This window comes from Stegostoma tigrinum, chromosome 44 (assembly GCF_030684315.1).
Source record: "Stegostoma tigrinum isolate sSteTig4 chromosome 44, sSteTig4.hap1, whole genome shotgun sequence".
In the NCBI taxonomy this organism is placed as follows: Eukaryota; Metazoa; Chordata; class Chondrichthyes; order Orectolobiformes; family Stegostomatidae; genus Stegostoma; species Stegostoma tigrinum.
The window spans coordinates 15576303-15602401 of NC_081397.1; the positions used below are offsets into that span (position 1 = coordinate 15576303).

The 26099-nt window shown below is 54.1% G+C and overlaps 1 protein-coding gene across 1 annotated transcript; it reads right to left on the reverse strand.

Annotated features, from left to right (window-relative positions):
• Positions 1 to 3544: 3544 nt before the first annotated feature.
• Positions 3545 to 24344, reverse strand: LOC132207161 (zinc finger protein 501-like). Its single transcript, XM_059642337.1, has 4 exons — positions 24245 to 24344; positions 17088 to 17222; positions 13689 to 13924; positions 3545 to 8275 (listed from the first exon to the last, which is right to left on the reverse strand). Exons 1-4 carry the CDS (start codon positions 24342 to 24344, stop codon positions 7352 to 7354), a joined length of 1395 nt encoding a protein of 464 aa, XP_059498320.1. The 3' UTR covers positions 3545 to 7351.
• Between the last annotated feature and the right edge of the window lie 1755 nt (positions 24345 to 26099).

Sequence of the window (26099 nt, forward strand, 5' to 3'; positions counted from 1 at the left end):
TCCCCCCGGGGGTGGGGGGAACACCCTGTAAATATTAACACACTCCCCCCGGGGGGGGGGACACCCTGTAAATATTAACACACTCTCCCGGGGGACAATATTAGCTATCGGACCCCACATCAGAGACACCCTTTAAATATTAACACACTCCCCAGGGACACCCTGTAAATATTAACACACTCCACACGGGGCGGGGGGGGGAACACCCTGTAAATATTAACACACTCTCCCGGGGGGGGGGACACACACCCTGTAAATATTAACACACTCTCCCCGGGGGAGGGACACCCTGTAAATATTAACACACTCTCCCCGGGGGGGGGGGGACACCCTGTAAATATTAACACACTCTCCCTGGGGGTGGGGGGAACAGCCTGTAAATATTAACACTCTCTCCCCAGGGGGGGGGAAAAACCCTGTATATATTAACATACTCTCCCCAGGGGGAACACCCTGTAAATATTAACACACTCTCCCCGGGGGGGGGGTGGGGGGGGGGGAAACACCCAGTAAATATTAACACACTCTCCCCGGGGGGGAACACCCTGTAAATATTAACACACTCTCCCCGGGGGAGGGACACCCAGTAAATGCTAACACACTCTCCCTGGGGGTGGGGGGGACACCCTGTAAATATTAACACACTCTCACCGGGGGGGGGTTGGGGGGGGGAACACCCTGTAAATATTAACACACTCTCCCGGGAGGGGGGCAGCTGTAAATATTAACACACTCTCCTCGGGGGGGGGAACACCCTGTAAATATTAACACACTCTCTCCGGCGGGGGGGAACACCCTGTAAATATTAACACACTCTCCTCGGGGGGTTGAACACCCTGTAATTATTAACACACTCTCCCCAGGGGGGCACCCTGTAAATATTAACACACTCTCCCCGGGGTGGGGGGGGGGGGAACACCCTGTAAATATTAACACACTCTCAACGGGGGGACACCCTGTAAATATTAACACACTCTCCTCGGGGGGTTGAACACCCTGTAAATATTAACACACTCTCCCCGGGGGGACACCCTGTAAATATTAACACACTCTCCCCGGGGTGGGGGGGGGGGGAACACCCTGTAAATATTAACACACTCTCAACGGGGGGACACCCTGTAAATATTAACACACTCTCCCCGGGGTGGGGGGGGGGAACACCCTGTAAATATTAACACACTCTCCCGGGGGGGACACCTTGTAAATATTCTCATACTCCACCCGGGGGGGGTGGGAAACACCCTGTAAATATTAACACACTCTCCCCGGGGGGGAAACACCCTGTAAATACTAACACACTCTCCCTGAGGGTGGGGGGGGAACAGCCTGTAAATATTAACACACTCCCCCCGGGGGGGGGGAAAACCCTGTAAATACTAACACACTCTCCCCGGGGGGGTACACCCTGTAAATATTAACACACTCTCCCCGGGGGGGAATACCCTGTAAATATTAACACACTCTCCTCGGGGGGGGGGGGAAACACCCTGTAAATATTAACACACTCTCCCCAGGGGGGAGACACCCTGTAAATATTAAGACACTCTCCCCGGTGGGGAACACCCTGTAAATATTAACACACTCTCCCCGGGGGGGGGGGGGGGAACACCCTGTAAATATTAACACACTCTCCCCGGGGGCAACAACCTGTAAATATTAACACACTCTCCCCGGGGCGGGGGGGCGGGGGGGGGGGGGAAGGAACACCCCGTAAATATTAAGACACTCTCCCCGGGGGGGGGAACACCCTGTAAATATTAACACACTCTCCCCGGGGGAGGGAACCCCTGTAAATATTAACACACTCTCCCCGGGGGGACACCCTGTAAATATTAACACACTCTCCCTGGGGGTGGGGGGAACAACCTGTAAATATTAACACTCTCTCCCCAGGGGGGGGGAAATACCCTGTAAATATTAACACACTCTCCGGGGGGGGGACACCCTGTAAATATTAACACACCTCTCCCCGGGGGGGGGAAACACCCAGTAAATATTAACACACTCTCCCCGGGGGGGGGGACACCCTGTAAATATTAACACACTCTCCCCGGGGGCAACACCCTGTAATTATTAACACACTCCCTCCGGGGGGGGGAAACACCCTGTAAATATTAACACACTCTCCCCGGGGGGACACCCTGTAAATACTAACACCCTCTCCCGGGGCGGGGGGGGGAAACACCCTGTAAATATTAACACACTCTCCCGGGGGGGGGGGACACCCTGTAAATATTAACACACTCTCCCGGGGGACAATATTAGCTATCGGACCCCACATCAGAGACACCCTTTAAATATTAACACACTCCCCAGGGACACCCTGTCAATATTAACACACTCCACACGGGGCGGGGGGGGGAACAGCCTGTAAATATTAACACTCTCTCCCCAGGGGGGGGGAAATACCCTGTAAATATTAACATACTCTCTCCAGGGGGAACACCCTGTAAATATTAACACACTCTCCCCGGGGGGGGGGGGGAAACACCCAGTAAATATTAACACACTCTCCCCGGGGGAGGGACACCCAGTAAATGCTAACACACTCTCCCTGGGGGTGGGGGGGACACCCTGTAAATATTAACACACTCTCCCCGGGGGGGGGAACACCCAGTAAATATTAACACACACTCCCCGGAGGGAGAACACCCTCTAAATATTAACACACTCTCCCGGGAGGGGGGCAGCTGTAAATATTAACACACTCTCCTCGGGGGGGGGAACACCCTGTAATTATTAACACACTCTCCCCAGGGGGGCACCCTGTAAATATTAACACACTCTCCCCGGGGTGGGGGGGGGGAACACCCTGTAAATATTAACACACTCTCAACGGGGCGGAGGGGAAACACCCTGTAAATATTAACACACTCTCCCCGGGGGGGGGGAACACCCTGTAAATATTAACACACTCTCCCCGGGGGGGGGAACACCCTGTAAATATTAACACACTCTCCCGGGGGGGACACCCTGTAAATATTCTCATACTCCACCCGGGGGGGGTGGGAAACACCCTGTAAATATTAACACACTCTCCCCGGGGGGGGGAACACCCTGTAAATATTAACACACTCTCCCCGGGGGGGAAACACCCTGTAAATACTAACACACTCTCCCTGAGGGTGGGGGGGGAACAGCCTGTAAATATTAACACACTCTCCCCGGGGGGGGGGGAACACCCTGTAAATATTAACACACTCTCCCCGGGGTCGGGGGGGGAACACCCTGTAAATATTAACACACTCTCCCGGGGGACACACCCTGTAAATATTAACACACTCTCCCCGGGGTCGGGGGGGGAACACCCTGTAAATATTAACACACTCTCCCCGGGGGGGGAAGACCCTGTAAATATTAACACACTCTCCCCGGGGGGGGAAGACCCTGTAAATATTAACACACTCTCAACGGCGGGGGGGGGGGGAAACACCCTGTAAATATTAACACACTCTCCCCGGGGGGGAATACCCTGTAAATACTAACACACTCTCCCCAGGGGGGGGGAAAACACCCTGTACATATTAACACACTCCCGGACACATGCTGTAAATATTCTTTTATTCGCTCATGGGACATTTACAGCTCCGGACGGGCCCAGCATTTATTACCCCTGTCCCGAGTTGCCATTCAGAAGCTGCTGGTGAGCTTCGTTCTCGAGCCGCTGCAGTCCACATGCTATAGCTTGGCCCAAAACGCTCTTAGGGATGGAATTCCAGGATTCAGATCCAGCGACAGTGAAGGAACGGCCGACGTATGTCCAAGTCAGGATGCTGAGTGGCTCGCAGCTTGCAGAAAGTGGCGTTCCCGCGTAGGTGCTACCCTTGTCCTTCTAGATCTGAATAGCTGTTGCCTTGGAAGGAGCTACACGAGGTTTCTATTTATTCAGTGCATCTTGCAGATGGTACACGCTGCTGTTACTGAGCGTCGGTGGTGGCAAATGGTGGAAGCTGCGACAACCAAGGGGGCTGCCGTGTCCTGGAAGGGTGTCGAGCTTCTCGACAGCTTGGGGACCCAAAGCCATCTAGCCAAGTTTAAAGCATTCCCTCACACTCCTGAGTTGTGCCTTGCCAGGCTTCGACGTGAAGTCGGGAGGTGAGTTACTCGCTGCAGGGCTCCCAGGCTCTGTCCCGCTCGCATAGCTGTGTTCATGTGGCAAGTCCACTTCAGTTTCCGGTCAATGGTGACCCCCATAATGTTGACAGTGGGGTCGGGGACGGTATTCCGTGATGGTAACGCCATTGAATGTCAAGCGGGCAGTGGTTAGATTCTCTCGCATTGGTGACAGTGATAGCCTGGTATTTGTGGGGCGTGAATGTCACTTACCACTTGTCAGCCCAAGCCTGGACATTGTCCAGAGCCTGTTACATTTGGACACGGGCTGCTTCAGTATCTGAGGAGGGGGACGAACGGTCCTGAGCCTTGTGCAATCATCGGCAAAAATGTCCCCACGTCTGGCCTTGTAATGGAGGGAAGGTCATGGATGAAGCAGCAGAAGATGGTTCGGGGCCTGTTTGGGACATTAGCCTGAGGAACTCCTGCAGAGATGCCCTGGAGCTAAGATGACTGACCTCCAACAACCCATGACCATCTTCCAATGTGTCACGTAAGTCCTTGCCAGGACTGAGTTTGCCCCCGATGCCCATTGATTCCAGTTTTGCCAGGGCTCCTTGCTGACACGCTTGATCAAATGCAGTCTTGATGTTGCACGCTGTCACTCTCACCTCACTGTCGGAGGGTCAGCGCTGAGGGAGCGGGCACTGTCGGAGGGTCAGCGCTGAGGGAGCGGGCACTGTCGGAGGGTCAGCGCTGAGGGAGCGGGCACTGTCGGAGGGTCAGTGCTGAGGGAGCGGGCACTGTCGGAGGGTCAGTGCTGAGGGAGCGGGCACTGTCGGAGGGTCAGTGCTGAGGGAGCGGGCACTGTCGGAGGGTCAGTGCTGAGGGAGCGCGCACTGTCGGAGGGTCAGTGCTGAGGGAGCGCGCACTGTCGGAGGGTCAGTGCTGAGGGAGCGGGCACTGTCGGAGGGTCAGCGCCGAGGGAGCGGGCACTGTCAGAGGGTCAGCGCTGAGGGAGCGGGCACTGTCAGAGGGTCAGTGCTGAGGGAGCGGGCACTGTCGGAGGGTCAGTGCTGAGGGAGCGGGCACTGTCGGAGGGTCAGTGCTGAGGGAGCGGGAACTGTCGGAGGGTCAGTGCTGAGGGAGCGGGCACTGTCGGAGGGTCAGCACTGAGGGAGCGGGCACTGTCGGAGGGTCAGTGCTGAGGGAGCGGGCACTGTCGGAGGGTCAGTGCTGGGGAGCGGGCACTGTCGGAGGGTCAGTGCTGAGGGAGCGGGCACTGTCGGAGGGTCAGTGCTGAGGGAGCGGGCACTGTCGGAGGGTCAGTGCTGAGGGAGCGGGCACTGTCGGAGGGTCAGTGCTGAGGGAGCGGGCACTGTCGGAGGGTCAGCGCTGAGGGAGCGGGCACTGTCGGAGGGTCAGCGCTGAGAGAATGGGCACTGTCGGAGGGTCAGTGCTGAGGGAGCGGGCACTGTCGGAGGGTCAGCGCTGAGGGAGCGGGCACTGTCGGAGGGCCAGCGCTGAGGGAGCGGGCGCTGTCGGAGGGTCAGTGCTGAGAAAACGGGCACTGTCGGAGGGTCAGTGCTGAGGGAGCGGGCACTGTCAGAGGGTCAGCGCTGAGGGAGCGGGCACTGTCGGAGGGTCAGTGCTGAGGGAGCGGGCACTGTCGGAGGGTCAGCGCTGAGAGAATGGGCACTGTCGGAGGGTCAGTGCTGAGGGAGCGGGCACTGTCGGAGGGTCAGCGCTGAGGGAGCGGGCACTGTCGGAGGGCCAGCGCTGAGGGAGCGGGCGCTGTCGGAGGGTCAGTGCTGAGAAAACGGGCACTGTCGGAGGGTCAGTGCTGAGGGAGCGGGCACTGTCAGAGGGTCAGCGCTGAGGGAGCGGGCACTGTCGGAGGGTCAGTGCTGAGGGAGCGGGCACTGTTGGAGGGTCAGTGCTGAGGGAGCGGGCACTGTCGGAGGGTCAGCGCTGAGGGAGCGGGCACTGTCGGAGGGCCAGCGCTGAGGGAGCGGGCGCTGTCGGAGGTTCAGTGCTGAGGGAGCGGGCACTGTCGGAGGGTCAGTGCTGAGGGAGCGGGCACTGTCGGAGGGTCAGTGCTGAGGGAGCGGGCACTGTTGGAGGGTCAGTGCTGAGGGAGCGGGCACTGTTGGAGGGTCAGCGCTGAAGAGCGGGCACTGTCGGAGGGTCAGCGCTGAGGGAGCGGGCGCTGTCAGAGGGTCAGTGCTGAGGGAGCAGGCACTGTCAGAGGGTCAGTGCTGAGGGAGCGGGCACTGTCGGAGGGTCAGTGCTGAGGGAGTGGGTACTGTCGGAGGGTCAGCGCTGAGGGAGCACCTCACTGTCGGAGGGTCAGTGCTGAGGGAGCGGGCACTGTCGGAGGGTCAGTGCTGAGGGAGCGGGCACTGTCGGAGGGTCAGCGCTGAGGGAGCGGGCACTGTCGGAGGGTCAGTGCTGAGGGAGTGGGTACTGTCGGAGGGTCAGCGCTGAGGGAGCACCTCACTGTCGGAGGGTCAGTGCTGAGGGAGCGGGCACTGTCGGAGGGTCCGCTCTGATTATTTACAGCAGAATGTTCCCTTTTCTGACTCTGTATACTGGTGACCAGAATCATTAGCCAACACGATCCACACCTTCCCTCTTCTGTCCTGGTCCCCAGCAGTCAAGCTTAGCAACTCCCCACTCCTGTCACCCCCATCGAAAGTCTCCAGACTCTGTCTGCAGGAGGTGGTCTGTACGACGTGTAAATGGGACATCGCCACAGCAGTGTGTAAAAGGGACAGTGCAGTGGCTACAAGGGAAGCGATGTATAAATGATGCACTGTGTAAATGGGATGCCACAGTGTGTACACAGGACATTGTAATGTGGAGACAGGACACTGCTGTGGGCTACTTTCCATGGAGATTGGGAGGCTGAGGGGGCATGGCCTTATGGAGGCTTACAAAATCATGAGAGGCATGGATAGGGTGAATAGCCGAGGTCTTCTTCCCCAAGGGTAGGGGGGAGCCCAAAACTGGAGGGGCACAGGTTTAAGGTGAGAGTGGGAATGGGCCCCGAAGGTTTAACGTTTTCTCGCAGAGGGTGGTGCGTGTGCTGCCAGAGGACATGCTGGAGGGACAATGACAACATTTATTCGGCATCCGGATCGGTGCATGGATAGGAAGGGTTTCGAGTGATAGGGGCCAAATGCTGGCAAACGGGGCCGGATTAACTTAGGCTTTCCGGGTCAGCACAGGTTTGTATCTGTGCTGTAAACCTCCACAAAGAGGGCACAGTGGGCGCAAAGGCGAGCGTGCCGCACACTCAAACGGCCACCGCGGTGGGACCGTGCAGTCGCTGGTGGCTTCGCAGTGAGCCGGCGCGGGTGAAAGCCTTGCCGCAGGCGGCACACAGGAAGGGTCTCTCGCCGGTGTGTACGCGCCGGTGGCGGGCTAGCTTGCTGGGCTCCAGGAAGGCGCGGCCACAGGCGGCGCAGGGGAACGGCCGCTCGCCAGTGTGGGTGCGCTGGTGGGCACTCAGGTTGCTGGAGGTAACGAAGCCCTTGCCGCAGGCGGCGCAGCGGAACGGCCGCTCGCCAGTGTGGGTGCGCTGGTGGGCCAGCAGGCCGCCGGCACTGGCGAATCCCTTGCCACAGGCGCCGCAGCCAAAAGGGCGGTGCCCGGCGTGGAGCCGCTCGTGCTGCGCCAACCTGCCCTGCTCCAGGAAGCCGCGGCCGCACACCGGGCAGGCGAACGGACGCCGGCCACCATGGATGCGCCGGTGCCGGGACAGCTTTCCAGACTCGGCGAAGGCCTTGCCACAGTCGGTGCAGCGGTAGGGCCGCTCGCCGGTGTGGGTGCGCTGATGCACGGCCAGATTCGGTGACGCCGCGAACCCCTTGCCGCAGACCGTGCACTTGTACGGCCGCTCGCCGGTGTGCGTGCGCCGGTGGGCGATTAGGTTGCTGGACGAGACGAAGCGCTTCCCGCACAGCGGGCACCGGAATGGCCGCTCGCCGCTGTGCGCCCGCTGGTGGTCCGCCAGGTTGCCGGACGTGGCGAATCCCTTGCCGCAGACCGGGCACTCGAAGGGCCGTTCGCCGCTGTGGTACCTCTGGTGCGTCTCCAGCACACACGCCCAGCGAAACAGCTTGCCGCATTCCGAGCACTGGAAGTTGGGGCCCGACCCCTCGCCCGAGGGTCCGGCAGGGGCCTCCGACGCCTGCTGCTGCCCCTCACCCTCCATTGCCTGCCCAGACAAGAGAAAGATGACAGTCAGGGACACTAGAACATTCACCAAAAACACTGCTGTCAACAAATGGATGCCAAAGTTAGGGCCTTGGGTTGTGAGGTAAAACGCACGGACCCAGGGACTCAGATATATAATTCTTTGAAGTTTGCATTATGCATCGACAGGGTGGTTAAAGAGGTGTTTGGCTCGCTTGCCTTCATTGCTCAGTCATTTAAGTATCATAGTTGGGACGTCATGTTGAGCTTGTACAGGACGCTGGTGAGTCCTCTTTTGCAGTAGCGTGTGCAGTTCTGGTCACACTGTCTCGGAAGGATATTAATAAGCTGCAGAGGGTTCAGAAGAGACGCACCAGGATGTTGCCGGGAATTGCAGATCTGCATTATAAAGACGGACTGGATAGGCTGGGGCTTGCTTTTCACTCGACCGTCAGAGTTTGAGAGGCAACTTTACAGAGGGTTATAAAATAATGAGGGGTATAGTTAGAATTATTGGCTGTCGTCTTTTCGATAGGATGGAGGATTTCAAGATTTTTTAAGGTGAGAGAGAGAGAGAGAGATTTGAAAAAGGCATGAGGGTCAATTTTTTTTTTACGCAGGGGGTGTTTTGTGAGTGGAATGAACTTCCTGAGTCTGTGGTGGATGCAGGCACAGTTACAATGTTAAAAAGGCGATTGGAAAAATATGTGAATCGGAGAGGTTTGAAGCGATATGGGCCAGGAGCAGCCATGCAGCATAGCTTCGTTTGGGTTTATGGTCAGCATGAACCAGTTGGATTGAAGGGTTTTGTTTCTGTGCTGTGTGATTCCATGACTCAATAGACAATAGGTGCTGGAGTAGGCCATTCAGCCCTTCGAGCCAGCACCACCATTCATTATAATCATGGCTGATCATCCACAATCAGTATCCTGTTCCTGCCTTATCCCCATAACCCTTGATTCCACTATCTTTAAGAGCTCTGTCTATATCTTTCTTGAAAGCATCCAGAGAGTTGGCCTCCACTACCTTCTGGGGCAGAGCATTCCATACATCCACCACTCTCCAGGTGAAGAAGTTTTTCCTCAACTCTGTTCTAAATGGCCTACCCCTTATTTTTAAAATGTGTCCTCTGGTCCTGGACTCACCCATCGGCGGAAACATGCTTCCTGCCTCCGCAGTGTCCAATTCCTTAATAATCTTATACGTCTCAATCAGATCCCCTCTCATCCTTCTAAACTCAAGTGTATACAAGCCCAGTCGCTCCAATCTTTCAACATATGATAGTCCCGCCATTCCGGGAATTGACCTTGTGAACCTACGCTGCATTCCCTCAATAGCAAGAATGTCCTTCCTCAAATTGGGAGACCAAACCTGCACACCATACTCCAGGCACGGTCTCACCAGGGCCCTGTACAGCTGCAGAAGGACCTCTTTGCTCCTGTACTCAATTCCTCTTGTTATGAAGGCCAGCATGCTATTAGCTTTCTTCACTACCTGCTGTACCTGCATGCTTGCTTTCATTGACTGATGTACAAGAACACCTAGATCTCGTTGTACTTCCCCTTTACCTAACTTGACTCCATTTAGATAGTAATCTGCCTTCCTGTTCTTGCCACCAAAGTGTATAACCACACATTTATTCACATTAAACTGCATCTGCCATGCATCCGTCCACTCACCTAGCCTGTCCAAGTCACCCTATATTCTCATAACATCCTCCTCACATTTCACACTGCCACCCAACTTTGTGTCATCAGCAAATTTGCTCATATTACTTCTAATGCCTTTGTCTATATCATTAATATAAACAGCTGCGGTCCCAGCACCGATCCTTGAGGTACCCCACTGGTCACTGCCTGCCATTCCGAAAGGGACCCGTTTATCACTACTCTCTGCTTCCTGTCAGCCAGCCAATTTTCAATCCAAGCCAGTATTTTGCCCCCAATACCATGTGCCCTAATTTTGTTCACCAATCTCCTGTGTGGGACTTTATCAAAGGCTTTCTGAAAGTCCAGGTACACTACATCCACTGGCTCTCCCTTATCCATCTTCATAGATACATCCTCAAAAAATTCCAGAAGATTAGTCAAGCACGATTTCCCCTTTGTAAATCCATGCTGACTCTGACCTATTCTGTTACTGCTGTCCAAATCAGTCGTAATTTCATCTTTTATAATGGACTCCAGCATCTTTCCCACCACTGACGTCAGGCTAACCGGTCTGTAATTCCCTGTTTTCTCTCTCCCTCCTTTCTTGAAAAGTGGGACAACATTTGCCACCCTACAATCCACAGGAACTGATCCTGAATCTATAGAACCTTGGAAAATAGTTACCAACGCGTCCACAATTTCTAGAGCCACCTCTGGGATGCAGTCCATCATGTCCCAGGGACTTATCAGCCTTCAGACCTAACAGTCTATCCAATACCATTTCCTGCCTAATATAAATACCCTTCAGTTCGTCCATTTCCCTCGGTCCTTCAGCCACTACTGCATCTGGGAGATTGCTTGTGTATTCCCTAGTGAAGACAGATCCAAAGCACCTATTCAACTCATCTGCTATTTCCTCGTTCCCCACAATAAATTCACCCGTTTCTGACTTCAAGGGCCCAATTTTAGTTGGAACCATTTTTTTTCACCTCCCTGGTAGGCTCCAGTACAAGCTGTTCTAAGAATCCATCTCGGAGGCACTGTACAAACTGCCTTTCTTGGGGTCCAGTACCATCCTGATTCTCCCAGTCTACCCGCATGTTGAAATCTCCCATAACAACTGTAGTGAGACCTTTGTGACAGGCCAATTTCAACTCCTGATTCAACCTGCACCCTACCTCCTGACTACTGTTTGGGGGTCTGTAGATAACTCCCATTAGGGTCTTTCTACCCTTAGAATTTCTCAGCTCTATCCATACTGACTCTATGTCCCCCCTCGCAAGGGACCGAATATCATTCCTCACCAACAGGGCCACCCCACCCCCTCTGCCTATCAGTCTGTCCTTTCGATAGCACGTATAGCTTTGAATATTCATTTCCCAGGCCCTGTCCACTTGAAGCCACGTCTCAGTTATCCCCACAACACCATACTTGCCAACTTCCAACTGAGCCTCAAGCTCATCCGCCTTATTTCTTATGCTTCGTGTATTCATATATAATATTTTTAATTTGTTTCTCCCCTCACCCTTCCTATCAATCCCTATTTCACTTGGCCACACTGTACAATCCCTTCTTGAGTTTTCTGCTCTGTTGATTCTGTTGTCCTTCTTAACCTCTCTTATTCTCACTTTGCCTTTAACTTCTTTCTTAAATTTCCAGCTTGGCCCCTCCCCCCCATGACTGAGTTTAAACACACCTGTGTCGCAGTGGCAAACCTGCCTGCCAGAAAGCTGGTCCCCCGATTATCAAGATGCAAACCATCCCTCCTGTACAATTTATTCTAACCCCAAAACATACCCCAGTGATCCAAGAATTTAAATCCTTGCTTCCAACACCAGTCCCACAGCCACATGTTCAGGTCCATTATCTCTCTGTTCCTGCCCTCTCCAGCCCGAAGAACTGGAAGCAAACCAGAGATAACTACCCTGGAAGTCCTGCTTTTCAGCCTTCTTCCGAGTTCTCTGAAGTCCCGCTGTAGAATGCTCCTCCTTTTCTTCCCGACGTCATTAGTGCCGACATGCACCAGCACCTCTGGTTCTTCACCTTCACCCTCGAGGATTCTCTGCCCTCTGTCAGTGACGTCCTGGATCCTGGCACCAGGAAGGTAACACACCATCCTCAAATCTCGCCTGTTGCCGCAGAAACCCTTGTCAGTCCCTCTCACAATGGAGTCCCCTATTACCGCAGCTCTCCATGATGTCTGACTTCTCAGCTCTGCCTCTACAGCAATTTCTGACTCGCAGACCTGCCCACCTCTCGGACTGGCAGTGTTGTCTGTCTCGGCAGTTTCCAAGACAGACAGCCTGATTACAATAGGTGCTTCCCTTGGGGTCACTTGTACTTCATTCATGTCTTCTTTTGTCATCGACATCCCCCTTCTCTCTTCAGGTATCCTCAGTGTAGTGACCTTGCTGAAGGTCCTGTCCAGAAAATTCTCATTCTCTCGGATGAGCCTGGGGTCTTCTAGTTCTTTCTTCAGTGCTGCAACAACCTCCTTCAGAAGCTGAATGTGTACACACTTACCACAGTTATAGGAGCCAGAAACATCATCAGTGTCCCTGACCTCCCACATCATGCATGCAGCACACTGAATCAGCTTCGCAGTCATGTCTTCACCCTCTTCAACAGTGGCGTAATCTCCTCATTGAGCCTCTTCACCGAAGACTCGCACTTTACTCACCAGGCACTTCCCTCAGCCCTTGTGTGTTTGCTGTGAGTCTGTGGACTCTTAATTAGGTTAGAGGAGGAGGGTGGGAGGGAGGCCCTACCGTGTAGGACCTGCAGCTGAGAACACACCTCCTTAAACAGCACTCCGTTGCAAAAAGGACCCGCTGGCTTCGAGGTAAGTACTTAAATAGCACTCACTCACCTTCCCAACTGCCTCTCTGCCCTGACCTCACGTCCGCCTGGCTCGTGCCACTCTCCGCTGCAAAAAGGACCCGCTGGCTTCGAGGTAAGTACTTAAATAGCACTCACTTACCTTCCCAACTGCCTCTCTGCCCTGACCTCACGTCCGCCCAGCTCGCGCCGCTCTCCGCTGCAAAAAAGACCCGCTGGCTTCAAGGTAAGTACTTAAGTAGCACTCGAAGGTGGATAAGGGTGATACAGTTGATGGTATCTATTAACACCATCAAAATTTAGTGTCAGCCTCTGTTAATAGGCCAGTGAGAGAATACTCTGTTAATACACAATCAAAAATTCAATGAGGTGACATGGGATCTGCTTGGCAGTAAAACTGAGCACCCAAAGGGTGACTGGGATTAAGGATATAAATGTAATGGAACAAGCAGTGGCTTATTTCATCCACAGATGGGAATAAAACATGGGATAGACACAACAGCGCGTATTAATAAAAGCTCTGCTCCTTTCGATGTACAACACTGAGTAGGGTTTTGCAACAGACCACATAAGTGCAACGTCTGCAGCTGATGCAAAGGTGGGCGGAATGAGGTGTTCGATCGAGAGTGTGATAATCACAGAGAGTGGAGGTGCTCAAAGTAATCTTCCGAGTAAAATAATCATTAAGGATCCGAGATTTAGTGGATTTAATGTAATAATGTCAGTGAGATATATAATCAATAATAATCTCAGAAAAAGTGGGGTCAATCTGTTCATTTTAGTCAGATAATCAACAATTTGACATAAACTGCGCGTCAATAGGAAGCAATGGCGTCCAGTCTACCCACACTGCCCCGCGCGTGTGAAACCGCCCTATTCGAGAATCGTGTAGGCCACTGGCTCCGTGGAGGGCGCCGCCGGGGGATGATCCAGGGCCAAGTCGCTTACCGATTGCAGCTTCGCGATGTCGCTGCCGGTGTGTGGAAGTCTCCGCGGAGGGGCTCCGCCGCTAGCGGCGACGTTGCCGCTCCTCCTCCTCCTTCCTCTCGGCGGGAAAATGGCGGCTGTGGACGTGCAGAAGCGCGTGCGCCCGTGCCGGCACTGCTGCGTCTGCGCACTCACCCAGTCGCCGGCACGGCAGTGCCCGGTGGCGCCTGCGCAAACCCCAGTGTTGTTTCCTCCCTCTAAGATTCACAGGGACAGGGACAGCACGGGGTTAGATACAGAGTAAAGCTCCCTCCACACTGTCCCTTCCCCCAGTCAAACATTCCCAGGGACAGGGGGTTAGATACAGAATAGAGCTCCCTCTACACTGTCCCTCCCCCCAGTCAAACACTCCTAGGGACAGGGGGCTAGATAGAGGGTAAAGCTCTCTCTACACTCACCCATCACACACTCCCAGGGACAGCACAGGGTTGGATACTGAGTAAAGCTCCCTCTACACTGTTCCCCCATTCAACACTCCCAGGGACAGGTACAGCAGGGAGTTAGATACAGGGTAAAGCTTCTTCAAAACTGCTCCCCAACCCCCCCCCACCATCAAAGACTCCCAGGGACAGGGACAGCACGGGGTTAGATATAGAGTAAAGCTCCCTCCACACTGTCCCTTCCCCCAGTCAAACATTCCCAGGGACAGGGGGTTAGATACAGAATAGAGCTCCCTCTACACTGTCCCTCCCCCCAGTCAAACACTCCTAGGGACAGGGGGCTAGATACAGGGTAAAGCTCTCTCTACACTAACCCATCACACACTCCCAGGGACAGCACAGGGTTGGATACTGAGTAAAGCTCCCTCTACACTGTTCCCCCATTCAACACTCCCAGGGACAGGTACAGCAGGGAGTTAGATACAGGGTAAAGCTTCTTCAAAACTGCTCCCCCCCCCCACCATCAAAGACTCCCAGGGACAGGGACAGCACGGGGTTAGATACAGAATAAAGTTCCCTCCACACTGTCCCCCACACCAAACACCCCTAGGGACAGGGAGAACACGAGGTTACAGAGTAAAGCTTCGAACTAAAAGGAAATTGAAAGACAAGACCCCTTTGCTCTTTTTCTGAAAGAGGGAGTCGAAAATAATGCCTTGGGATTCTCCTTAGTCCTACTTGTCAAAGTCATTTCATGGTCCCTTTTGGTCCTCTGGATTCCTTCCTTGAATCCTTTTCTGCTTCCTTTTATCTTATGTTAAGGATAATCCAAAGAGATTCGACAAATGCATTAAGACTGAGAGAGCAACTGCAGAGAGAGTGGGGCCCCCTAATGATCTTTGTGTTGGCCCTCAGGAGATGGGGCAGAAATTAAATGAAAATTTCGTGTCAGTTTTTCCTGGGGGGTGTGAGGAAGAAATGGAGGCTAATGAGAACTCAGGGAAATAAATGTTGATGGTTTGAAAACAAGTCATGTTACTGAAGAGGAACCGCTGGAGGTCACTGTGATCTGACCTAGTGTATCCCCAGACATTGCGAAAAGTTAGGGAGGAAATCTGCCAGAAATATTTCTTCATCATCTATAACTACGGGTGAGGTGCAGATGGCTGGAGAATGGCTAATTTTATGCCTTTATTTAAGAAAGGGCATAAAGAGAAGCTTGGGAAACATAGGCCTGTGAGTCTGTCTCTGGTGCTGGGTAAATTGTTGGAAGTGATTCTGAGAGATAACATTTAGATACATTTGTAGTGGCAGTTAGCGATGAGGGATAGCCAGCATGGTTTGGTGTGAGGGAAATCATGTCTCACAAAAATGATTGTGTTTTCTGAGGAAGTAGCTGAGAAGATTAGGTTCCCTACAGTGTGGAAACAGGCCCTTCAGCCCAACAAGTCCACACCGCCCCTTGAAGCATCCCACCCAGACCCATCCCCCTGTAACCCACACACCCCTGAACACTACGGGCAATTTAGCATGGCCGATCCACCTAGCCTGCACATCTTTGGACTGTGGGAGGAAACCGGAGCACCCGGAGGAAACCCACGCAGACACGGGGAGAACGTGCAAACTCCGCACAGACAGTGGCCTGAAGCTGGGATCAAACCTGGGTCCCTGGCACTGTGAGGCTGGAAGGAGACAGAGAATGTTGGTGAAGGGTTGTTTTTTTGGACCGGGCACCTGTTACCAGTGGTGTTCCACTGGGATCGACGCTGGGTCCACTTTAGTTTATCACGTGTATTAAAGATTTAGATGAGAATATAGGAGGCACAGGGAGCAATTTTGCAGATGACACCAAGATCGGTGAGAGATTGTACAGTAAACAGGGTTACCTATGGTTACAAAGAGATCTTGATCATTTGGGTCAATGTGCTGAGGAGGGGCAGATGGAGTTTAAATTGGATAAATGCGAAGTAACATACTCTGGTAAAACAAATAAGGGCAGGACTTGTACAGTTAAAGGTACGGCCTTGGGTAGAGTTGTAAACCAGAGACACCGAAGGGTTCAGGTGCATAATTCTTTGAACTTTGCATCATATATAGATAGAGTGGTTATAAAGGCAATTAGTTCATTTGCTTTCATTGTTTAGACCTTTGGGGAGTTTTTGTTTCATTTGTTGGATGTGGACAACATTTAGTGGCTGCCCCTGGTTGCCCCTGAGAAGGTGGTGATGAGCTGCCTTCTTGAACCGCTGCATTCCTCCTGCTGTAGGTTGATATTAGGGAGAGAATTCCAGGATCTTGACCCGGCGACAGTGATAGATTTCCTAGTCGGGATGGTGAGTGGCTTGGGGGGGCAACTTGAAGTTGGTAGCAGTCCCACTTTTCTGCTGGCCTCGTCCTTCTAGATGGAAGTGGTCATGGGTTTGGAAGGAGCTGCCTGAGGATCTGCAGTGCGTGTTGGAGACAGTACACACTGCTGTGACTGAGCAACGGTGGTGGACGGAGTGGGATGTCTGTGGATTTGATGCCAATCAAGCGGCCGCTTTGTCCTGGATGGTCTCAAGCTCCTTGAGGGTTGTTGGGGATGCACCCATCCAGGCAAGTGGGGAGTATTCCATCACACTCCTGACTTGTGCCTTGTAGATGGTGGACAGGCTTTGGGGAGTCTGGAGATGAGTTACTCACCGCAGTATTCCCAGCTCCTGACCTGCTCTTGTAGCCGCTGAGTTTATGTAGTGAGTCCAGTTCAGTTTCTTGACAATAGTAAGCCCCAGGGTGTTGAACGGTGCAGAACCTTGTGCAATGACGAACGCCCCTACGTCTGACCTTACAATGGAGGGAATGTCTTTGATGAAGCAGCTGAAGATGGTTTGGGGGCTGGGGACACCACCCTGAGGAACTCCTGCAGAGATGTCCCTGGAACTGAGATGGCGGACCTCCAACAGCCATGACCATCTTCCCCTGGACCAGGTATGACTCCAACCTGTGGAGCGTTTGCTCCTGACGCCCACACTGATTGGCTCGGGGCTCCTTGATGCCACACTCGGTATGAATGTAACCTCGAAGCCAAGGCCTGTCACTCTTTTGCCCAGCTCCTTTTGCCGTGTTTGAACCGAGGCTGCAATGAGGTCAGGAGCCAAGTGGCCCTGGCGGGACCCAGACTGGGTATCACTGAGCAACTAAGATAACAAAGTGTGGAGCTGGATGAACACAGCAGGCCAAGCAGCATCTCAGGAGCACAAAAGCTGACGTTTCGGGCCTAGACCCTTCATCAGAAAAAGGGGGATGGGGTGAGGGAACTGGAATAAATAGGGAGAGAGGGGGAGGCGGACCGAAGATGGAGAGTAAAGAAGATAGGTGGAGAGAGTATAGGTGGGGAGGTAGGGAGGGGATAGGTCAGTCCAGGGAAGACGGACAGGTCAAGGAGGTGGGATGAGGTTAGTACGTAGGAGATGGAGGTGCGTCTTGGGGTGGGAGGAAGGGATGGGTGAGAGGAAGAACAGGTTAGGGAGGCAGAGACAGGTTGGACTGGTTTTGGGTTGCAGTGGGTGGAGGGGAAGAGCTGGGCTGGTTGTGTGGTGCAGTGGGTGGAGGGGACGAACTGGGCTGGTTTTGGGAAGCGGTGGGGTGAGGGGAGATTTTGAAGCTGGTGAAGTCCACATTGATACCATTGGGCTGCAGGGTTCCCAGGCGGAATATGAGTTGCTGTTCCTGAAACCTTCGGGTGGCATCATTGTGGCAGTGCAGGAGGCCCATGATGGACATGTCATCTAGAGAATGGGAGGGGGAGTGGAAATGGTTTGCGACTGGGAGGTGCCGTTGTTTATTGCGAACTGAGCGGAGGTGTTCTGCAAAGCGGTCCCCAAGCCTCTGCTTGGTTTCCCCAATATAGAGGGAGCCACACCGGGTACACTGGATGCAGTATACCACATTGGCAGATGTGCAGGTGAAGGTCTGCTTAACATGGAATGTCATCTTGGGGCCTGGGATAGGGGTGAGGGAGGAGGTGTGGGGGCAAGTGTAGCACTTCCTGCGGTTGCAGGGGAAGGTGCCGGGTGTGGTGGGGTTGAAGGGATTCTTCCTCCACTGCATCCCAAAACCAGCCCAGCTTGTCCCCGCCTCCCTAAACTGTTCTTCCTCTCACCTATCCTCTCCTCCCACCCCAAGCCGCACCTCCATTTCCCACCAACCAACCTCATCCCGCCTCCTTGACCTGTCTGCCTTCCCTGGACTGACCTATCCCCTCCATACCTCCCCACCTACACTCTCCTCTCCACCTATCTTCTCCTCTATCCATCTTCGGTCCGCCTCCCCCTCTCTCTCCCTATTTCTTCCAGAACCCTCACCCCATCCCCCTCTCTGATGAAGGGTCCAGGCCCGAAACGTCAGCTTTTGTGCTCCTGAGATGCTGCTTGGCCTGCTGTGTTCATCCAGCCTCGCATTTTGTTGTCTTGGATTCTCCAACATCTGCAGTTCCCGTTATCTCTATAAGAGTTGGGATGTCAGTTTGACAGAACATTGGTGAGGCATCTTCTGGAGGACTGTGTTCAGATTTACAGAGAGACAGTCTCTGTCTGACTTTGTCCTGTGACATGTCTCACTGATTCCTTCGCCATTTGGGAGTTCGACGCGTCTCTGTTCATCGCGTATCTTCCACCCTGCTCTCTGATTTTGGTATATTTCATTTCAGTCGTCGCCTTCCTCCTCGCCATGTGGGTCCCTGCATATCCCTGTCCTCTGGTCGTGCGCTCCCTCAGCGCAAGAACGTTCGTCAGTTCAACCACTTGCAAAATTCCCAGGGACTCTCCAGTGTGAAGCTGCACTCGCTTCGTTCAGCTAAGATGCTCAACATCTGCCTCTCACACACTCACACACTCACACACTCACTCACTCACACACTCACTCACTCACACACACACACACACACACACACACATACAACCCTCTCCCACTCTCTCTCTGTCCTTATCTCTCTCTTTCTATCCCTCTATCTGTTATACCCTCTTTGTATTTATCCCTCTGTCTCTCTCTGTCTTCATCTCTGTTTCACTCTCTCTCTCTCTCTCTCTCTCTCTCTTCCCCCCTCTCTCTGTCTCTGCGTGTCTCTCTCTCTCTCTCTTCCCGCCTCTCTCTGTCTCTCTCTCTCTCCCTCTCTCTTCCCCCCTCTCTCTGTCTCTGCGTGTCTCTCTCTCTCTCTCTTCCCCCCTCTCTCTGTCTCTGCGTGTCTCTCTCTCTCTCTCTTCCCGCCTCTCTCTGTCTCTCTCTCTCTCCCTCTCTCTTCCCCCCTCTCTCTGTCTCTGCGTGTCTCTCTCTCTCTCTTCCCGCCTCTCTCTGTCTCTGTGTCTCTCTCTCTCTCTCTCTCTTCCCCCCTCTCTCTGTCTCTGCGTGTCTCTCTCTCTCTTCCCGCCTCTCTCTGTCTCTCTCTCTCTCCCTCTCTCTTCCCCCCTCTCTCTGTCTCTGTGTCTCTCTCCCTCTCTCTTCCCCCCTCTCTCTGTCTCTGCGTGTCTCTCTCTCTCTCTCTCTTCCCGCCTCTCTCTGTCTCTCTCTCTCCCTCTCTCTTCCCCCCTCTCGCTGTCTCTGCGTGTCTCTCTCTCTCTCTCTGTCTCTGTGTCTCTCTCTCTCTCTCTTGCCCCCTCTCGCTGTCTCTGCGTGTCTCTCTCTCTCTTCCCCCCTCTCGCTGTCTCTGTCTCTCTCTCTCTCTCTCTCTCTTCCCCCCTCTCTCTGTCTCTCTCTCTCTCTCTCTCTTCTCCCCTCTCTCTGTCTCTGTGTCTCTCTCCCTCTCTCTTCCCCCTTCTCTCTGTCTCTGTGTCTCTCTCTCTCTATCTCCCTCTCTCTGTCTCTGTGTCTCTCTCTCTCTCTCTCTCTCTCTTCCCCCCTCTCGCTGTCTCTGTCTCTCTCTCTCTCTCTCTTCCCCCCTCTCTCTGTCTCTGTGTCTCCCTCTCTCTCTCTATCTCCCTCTCTCTGTCTCTGTGTGTCTCTCTCTCTCTCTATCTCCCTCTCTCTGTCTCTGTCTCTCTCTCTCTCTCTCTCTCTCTTCCCCCCTCTCTCTGTCTCTGCGTGTCTCTCTCTCTCTCTCTCTCTCTGTCTCTGTGTCTCTCTCTCTCTCTCTCTTGCCCCCTCTCGCTGTCTCTGCGTGTCTCTCTCTCTCTTCCCCCCTCTCGCTGTCTCTGTCTCTCTCTCTCTCTCTCTTCCCCCCTCTCTCTGTCTCTGTGTCTCCCTCTCTCTCTCTATCTCCCTCTCTCTGTCTCTGCGTGTCTCTCTCTCTCTCTCTCCCCCCCCTCTCGCTGTCTCTGCGTGTCTCTCTCTCTCTCTCTTCCCCCCTCTCGCTGTCTCTGCGTGTCTCTCTCTCTTCCCCCCTCTCTCTGTCTCTGCGTGTCTCTCTCTCTCTCTCTCTTCCCCCCTCTCGCTGTCTCTGCGTGTCTCTCTCTCTCTCTCTCTCTCTTCCTCTCTCTCTCTCTCTCTCTCTCTCTCTCTCTCTCTCTCTCTTCCCCCCACCCCCTTGCCCTCACCCTTACTATGTCACTGTCTTTCTTACGGTCTTACTCTCCACATCTCTCTGTTTCTCTGTCTGTCCCTCTCTCTCTCACTCTGTCTTTCCCTCCGTACCTCACCCTCAATTTGCCTCTCCGTCTGTTTGTCTGTCACTCTCTCTCTGTCTCAGTCTCTTTGTCTCTCCCTCTCTGTGTCTGTCTCTCACTGTGTTTCTGTCCCTCTCTCGCTCTCTGTTCCCCCCCCATCCGCCACATTCTCAGTCTCTCTCTCTCTCTCTCTCTCTCTCTCTCTCTCTCTCTCTCTCTCTCTCCCCCTCTTTCTATTTCTTTCTCTCTAACCTGGAAGCAAGAATCTAATGAGGACGGCGAATCCATCCTGATCGTTGGGAAAAACCGATGTGGTCCACTAATGTTCCTGAGGGAAGGGGACTGCCATTCTTACCGGGTCTGGGCCTACATGTGACTCCTGACCCACAGCAATGTGGTTGTCACTTACAAGTGTGAGGTGATGCACTTTGGTAGGAGTAACCGGAAGGCAAAGTACTGGGCTAATGGTAAGATTCTTAGTAGTGTAGATGAGCGGAGAGATCTCGGTGTCCATGTACACAGATCCTTGAAAGTTGCCACCCAGGTTGACAGGGCTGTTAAGAAGGCATACAGTGTTTTAGCTTTTATTAATAGAGGGATCGTGTTCCGGAACCAAGAGGTTATGGTGAAGCTGTACAAAACTCTGGTGCGGCCGCACTTGGAGTATTGCGTACAGTTCTGGTCACCGCATTATGAGAAGGATGTGGAAGCTTTGGAAAGAGTGCAGAGGAGATTTACTGGGATGTTGCCTGGTATGGAGGGAAGGTCTTACGAGGAAAGGCTGAGGGACTTGAGGCTGTTTTCATTAGAGAGAAGAAGGTTGAGAGGTGACTTAATTGAAACATATAAAATAATCAGAGGGTTAGATAGGGTGGATAGGGAGAGCCTTTTTCCTAGGATGGTGACGGTGAGGACGAGGGGGCACAGCTTTAAATTGAGGGGTGAAAGGTATAGGACAGATGTCAGAGGTAGTCTCTTTACTCAGAGAGTAGGAAGGGAATGGAACGCTTTGCCTACAACGGTAGTAGATTCGCCAACTTTAGGTACATTTAAGTCGTCATTGGATAAGCATATGGACGCACATGGAATAGTGTAGGTTAGATGGGCTTGAGATCGGTATGACAGGTCGGCACAACATCGAGGGCCGAAGGGCCTGTACTGTGCTGGAATGTTCTGTGCTCTATGACTCAATTAGAGATGGGTAACATAAAAATGCTGGCCGAGCTAGCGATGCCCTCACCCTATCTCTAAAACTTATTAATCACCATCTGTTTGAAATATCAGGGCCTTTGCAAAATTCGTCGGAATCCACCTCCAGGTGAGGGCGCTGAAGATCGCAGGAATTGGGGAGGCCCGACACTGTGGAAACAGGCCCTTTGGCCCAACAAGGACATGCTGATGCTCATAGCATCCCACCCAGATCCAACCCCCTACAACCCGCCCTGACCCGCACGTCCCCGGGGCACTGTGGGTAATGTAGCACGGCCAACCCGCCCTGACCCGCACGTCCCCGGGGCACTGTGGGTAATGTAGCACGGCCAACCCGCCCTGACCCGCACGTCCCCGGGGCACTGTGGGTAATGTAGCACGGCCAACCAGCCCTAACCCGCACGTCCCCGGGGCACTGTGGGTAATGTAGCACGGCCAACCCGCCCTGACCTGCACGTCCCCGGGGCACTGTGGGTAATGTAGCACGGCCAACCAGCCCTAACCCGCACGTCCCCGGGGCACTGTGGGTAATGTAGCACGGCCAACCAGCCCTAACCCGCACGTCCCCGGGGCACTGTGGGTAATGTAGCACGGCCAACCCGCCCTGACCCGCACGTCCCCGGGGCACTGTGGGTAATGTAGCACGGCCAACCCGCCCTGACCCGCACGTCCCCGGGGCACTGTGGGTAATGTAGCACGGCCAACCAGCCCTGACCCGCACGTCCCCGGGGCACTGTGGGTAATGTAGCACGGCCAACCAGCCCTAACCCGCACGTCCCCGGGGCACTGTGGGTAATGTAGCACGGCCAACCAGCCCTAACCCGCACGTCCCCGGGGCACTGTGGGTAATGTAGCACGGCCAACCCACCCAGACACGCACGTCCCCGGGGCACTGTGGGTAATGTAGCACGGCCAACCCACCCTGACCCGCACGTCCCCGGGGCACTGTGGGTAATGTAGCACGGCCAACCAGCCCTGACCCGCACGTCCCCGGGGCACTGTGGGTAATGTAGCACGGCCAACCAGCCCTGACCCGCACGTCCCCGGGGCACTGTGGGTAATGTAGCACGGCCAACCCGCCCTGACCCGCACGTCCCCGGGGCACTGTGGGTAATGTAGCACGGCCAACCCGCCCTGACCCGCACGTCCCCGGGGCACTGTGGGTAATGTAGCACGGCCAACCCGCCCTGACCCGCACGTCCCCGGGGCACTGTGGGTAATGTAGCACGGCCAACCAGCCCTGACCCGCACGTCCCCGGGGCACTGTGGGTAATGTAGCACGGCCAACCCGCCCTGACCCGCACGTCCCCGGGGCACTGTGGGTAGTTTAGCACGGCCAACCCGCCCTAACCTACACCTCCCTAAGCCTAACCCCACCGCACTGTGGGTGATTTAGCACGGCCAATGCATCCTAACCTGCACACCTTTGGACTGTGGGAGGAAACCGGAGCTCCCGGAGGAATCCCACGCAGGCCCAGGGAGAACGTGTGAACTCCACGCGGACAGTCGCCCGTGGGTGGAATCGAACCTGGGTCCCTGGCGCCATGACGCAGCAGCGGTGCTAATGAATGAGCCAAAGTGCTCTCTGCGTTGTGATACTTGTTAACATGAGGAATCGGAATTAATAAAATTAGTCATTACAACTAGGTTAAACGCTCTGCATCAACTGGGTCAGTGGGCTGAGCAGTTGCAAAGAGAGTTTAATTCGGGTAAATGTGAGGTGTAGCATTTGCTTTACAGCCAATTAGCTCTTACAGATTTAATGGGTCAATAGACAATAGACAAGAGGTGCTGGAGTAGGCCATTCGGCCCTTCGAGCCAGCACCACCATTCATTATGATCATGGCTGATCATCCACAATCAGTATCCTGTTCCTGCCTTATCCCCATAACCCTTGATTCCACTATCTTTAAGAGTTCTATCCGTCTCTTTCTTGAAAGCATCCAGAGAGTTGGCCTCCACTACCTTCTGGGGCAGAGCATTCCATACATCCACCACTCTCTGGGTGAAGAAGTTTCTCCTCAACTCTGTTCTAAATGGCCTACCCCTTATTTTTAAACTGTGTCCTCTGGTCCTCGACTCCCCCATCGGCGGAAACATGCTTCCTGCCTCCGCAGTGTCCAATCCCTTAATAATCTTATACGTCTCAATCAGATCCCCTCTCATCCTTCTAAACTCAAGTGGGTACAAGCCCAGTCGCTCCAATCTTTCAACATATGATAGTCCCGCCATTCCGGGAATTGACCTTGTGAACCTACGCTGCATTCCCTCAATAGCAAGAATGTCCTTCCTCAAATTGGGAGACCAAACCTGCACACCATACTCCAGGCGCGGTCTCACCAGGGCCCTGTACAGCTGCAGAAGTCAGTGCGTTGGTCACAGGAGTCGGGAGGGTCATGTTGGGGGTTGTACAGGACATCGGTCAGGGCCGCTGTTGAGTTACCACGTTCCATCCCGGTCTCCCTGCCACGGGAAGCAAGGTATTCAACTGGAAAGTTTGCATCAAGAATTTACAAGCATGTCGCCGAGAATGGAGGGTTCGAGCTATAAGGAGAGACTGGGTCTATTTTCCCTGGCGTGTTGGAGGCTGAGGGGGTGACTGAACAGAGGTTCATGAAATCATGAGGGGCATAGATAAGGTGAAGAGTCAAGGTGTTATTTCCCCAGGGTCAGGAGTCCAAAACGAGAGGGGTATAGGTTTAGGGCGAGAGGGTACTGATTTGAATGGGACGTAAGGGTCAATTTTTTCACACTGAGGGTGGTGTGTGTATGGGGCGAGCTGCCAGAGGAAATGGTGGGGTTGGGGGGGGGGTGCGGAGGGCTGGTACAGTTACAACATTTAAAAGGCATCTGGATGAAGACATGGATAGGAAGGGGTTTATGAGGGATTGGGGCCAAATGCTGGAAAGTGGGGCTAGATTAATTTAGGACATGTGGGTCGGCACAGATGGGTTGAACGCTGTTTCCATGCTGTGCGTCTCTACGGCTCTGTTGTGAATCCTGGAAAACCTTTCCTGAACCCTTTTAAATTTCACAACATCCCTCCTACAACAGAGAGACCAGCATTAGAGTCACAGAGTAGCACGGCTTGGAAGCAGGCCCTTCGGCCCAAACTGTCCCGGGCGGACCATGGTGCCCACTCAACTCGTTCCAATTGTGGGCATATCCCCCCAAACACTTCCCCTCCATTTACCCATCCAAATGTTATTTAGAAGATGCTAATGTACCAGACTCAACCATTTTATCTGGCGGCCCATTCCATACTCACACCACTCTCCGTGTGAAGAAATCGCCCCTCAGTTCTTTCTCAAGTCTCTCCCCTCTCACCTTAAACCTCTGCCCCTCCAGTTTTCGATCCCCCGTCCCCACAAATGCATTTGTCCCCTCGCGGCTTTATACACCGCAGTAAGGTCACCCGTTGTCCTCCCACAGAATAAATTCCGACCCCTGCCAACCCCTCCCCGTGACTCAGTCCTGCCGGTCCCGGCAACGTCCTCGTGAACGTGCTTTCCGGTTCCCCGACGTCCTCCCTGTGGCGGGGAGACCGGGATCGAACGCGGTATTCCAAAAGCAGGCCCTGTACGGGCCCCCCCCCGGCCTGACCCGCCCCCACCCCGACTCCTGTACCCAACGCCCCGACCTGTAAAGGCGAGCACCCCGAATGCCAGCCCCCAGCCCCAGGCCCGACTTTCAAGCAACTAGGAACCTGCTCCCCACAAGGTCTCTCTGCTCAGCGACACCACCGCCGCCCCCCCTCCTCCCCGGGACTTCACTGTCAAGTGCAGAACTCCAGCCTTGGTTCGCCTGCATCCAGATGGGAACAGGGAACGATTCGCAGCCAGCAAACGGGGTAGTGGGTGATAGCAGACTAGTGCGTGTGGTTGGGGGGGGGGTTTGGAGAAAGAGACGCGTGGAGCAGACTTCCATTTCCCCTCTGTCTCTGGCTGCGGGCGTCGGGATTTTCCACCAGAGTTCACGCGTTGGTTGTGGGGCTGGGAGACAGGGTTGCGGAACAGGTGGACAGCAGGAGGGAAATGTCGCAGCTAACTCGCTTTGGGTACAGTTAACTGGGAAATTCATCCGATGCAAGTCGCCAGTGTGCGTGTGTACATAAAATTGGATCATTGACAGATCACGTCGAGGCTGTGGAGGACCCCACACCCCCCCGCCCCATGTCCTGTTCTGGTCGCTCTGTGGCAGGAAGGATA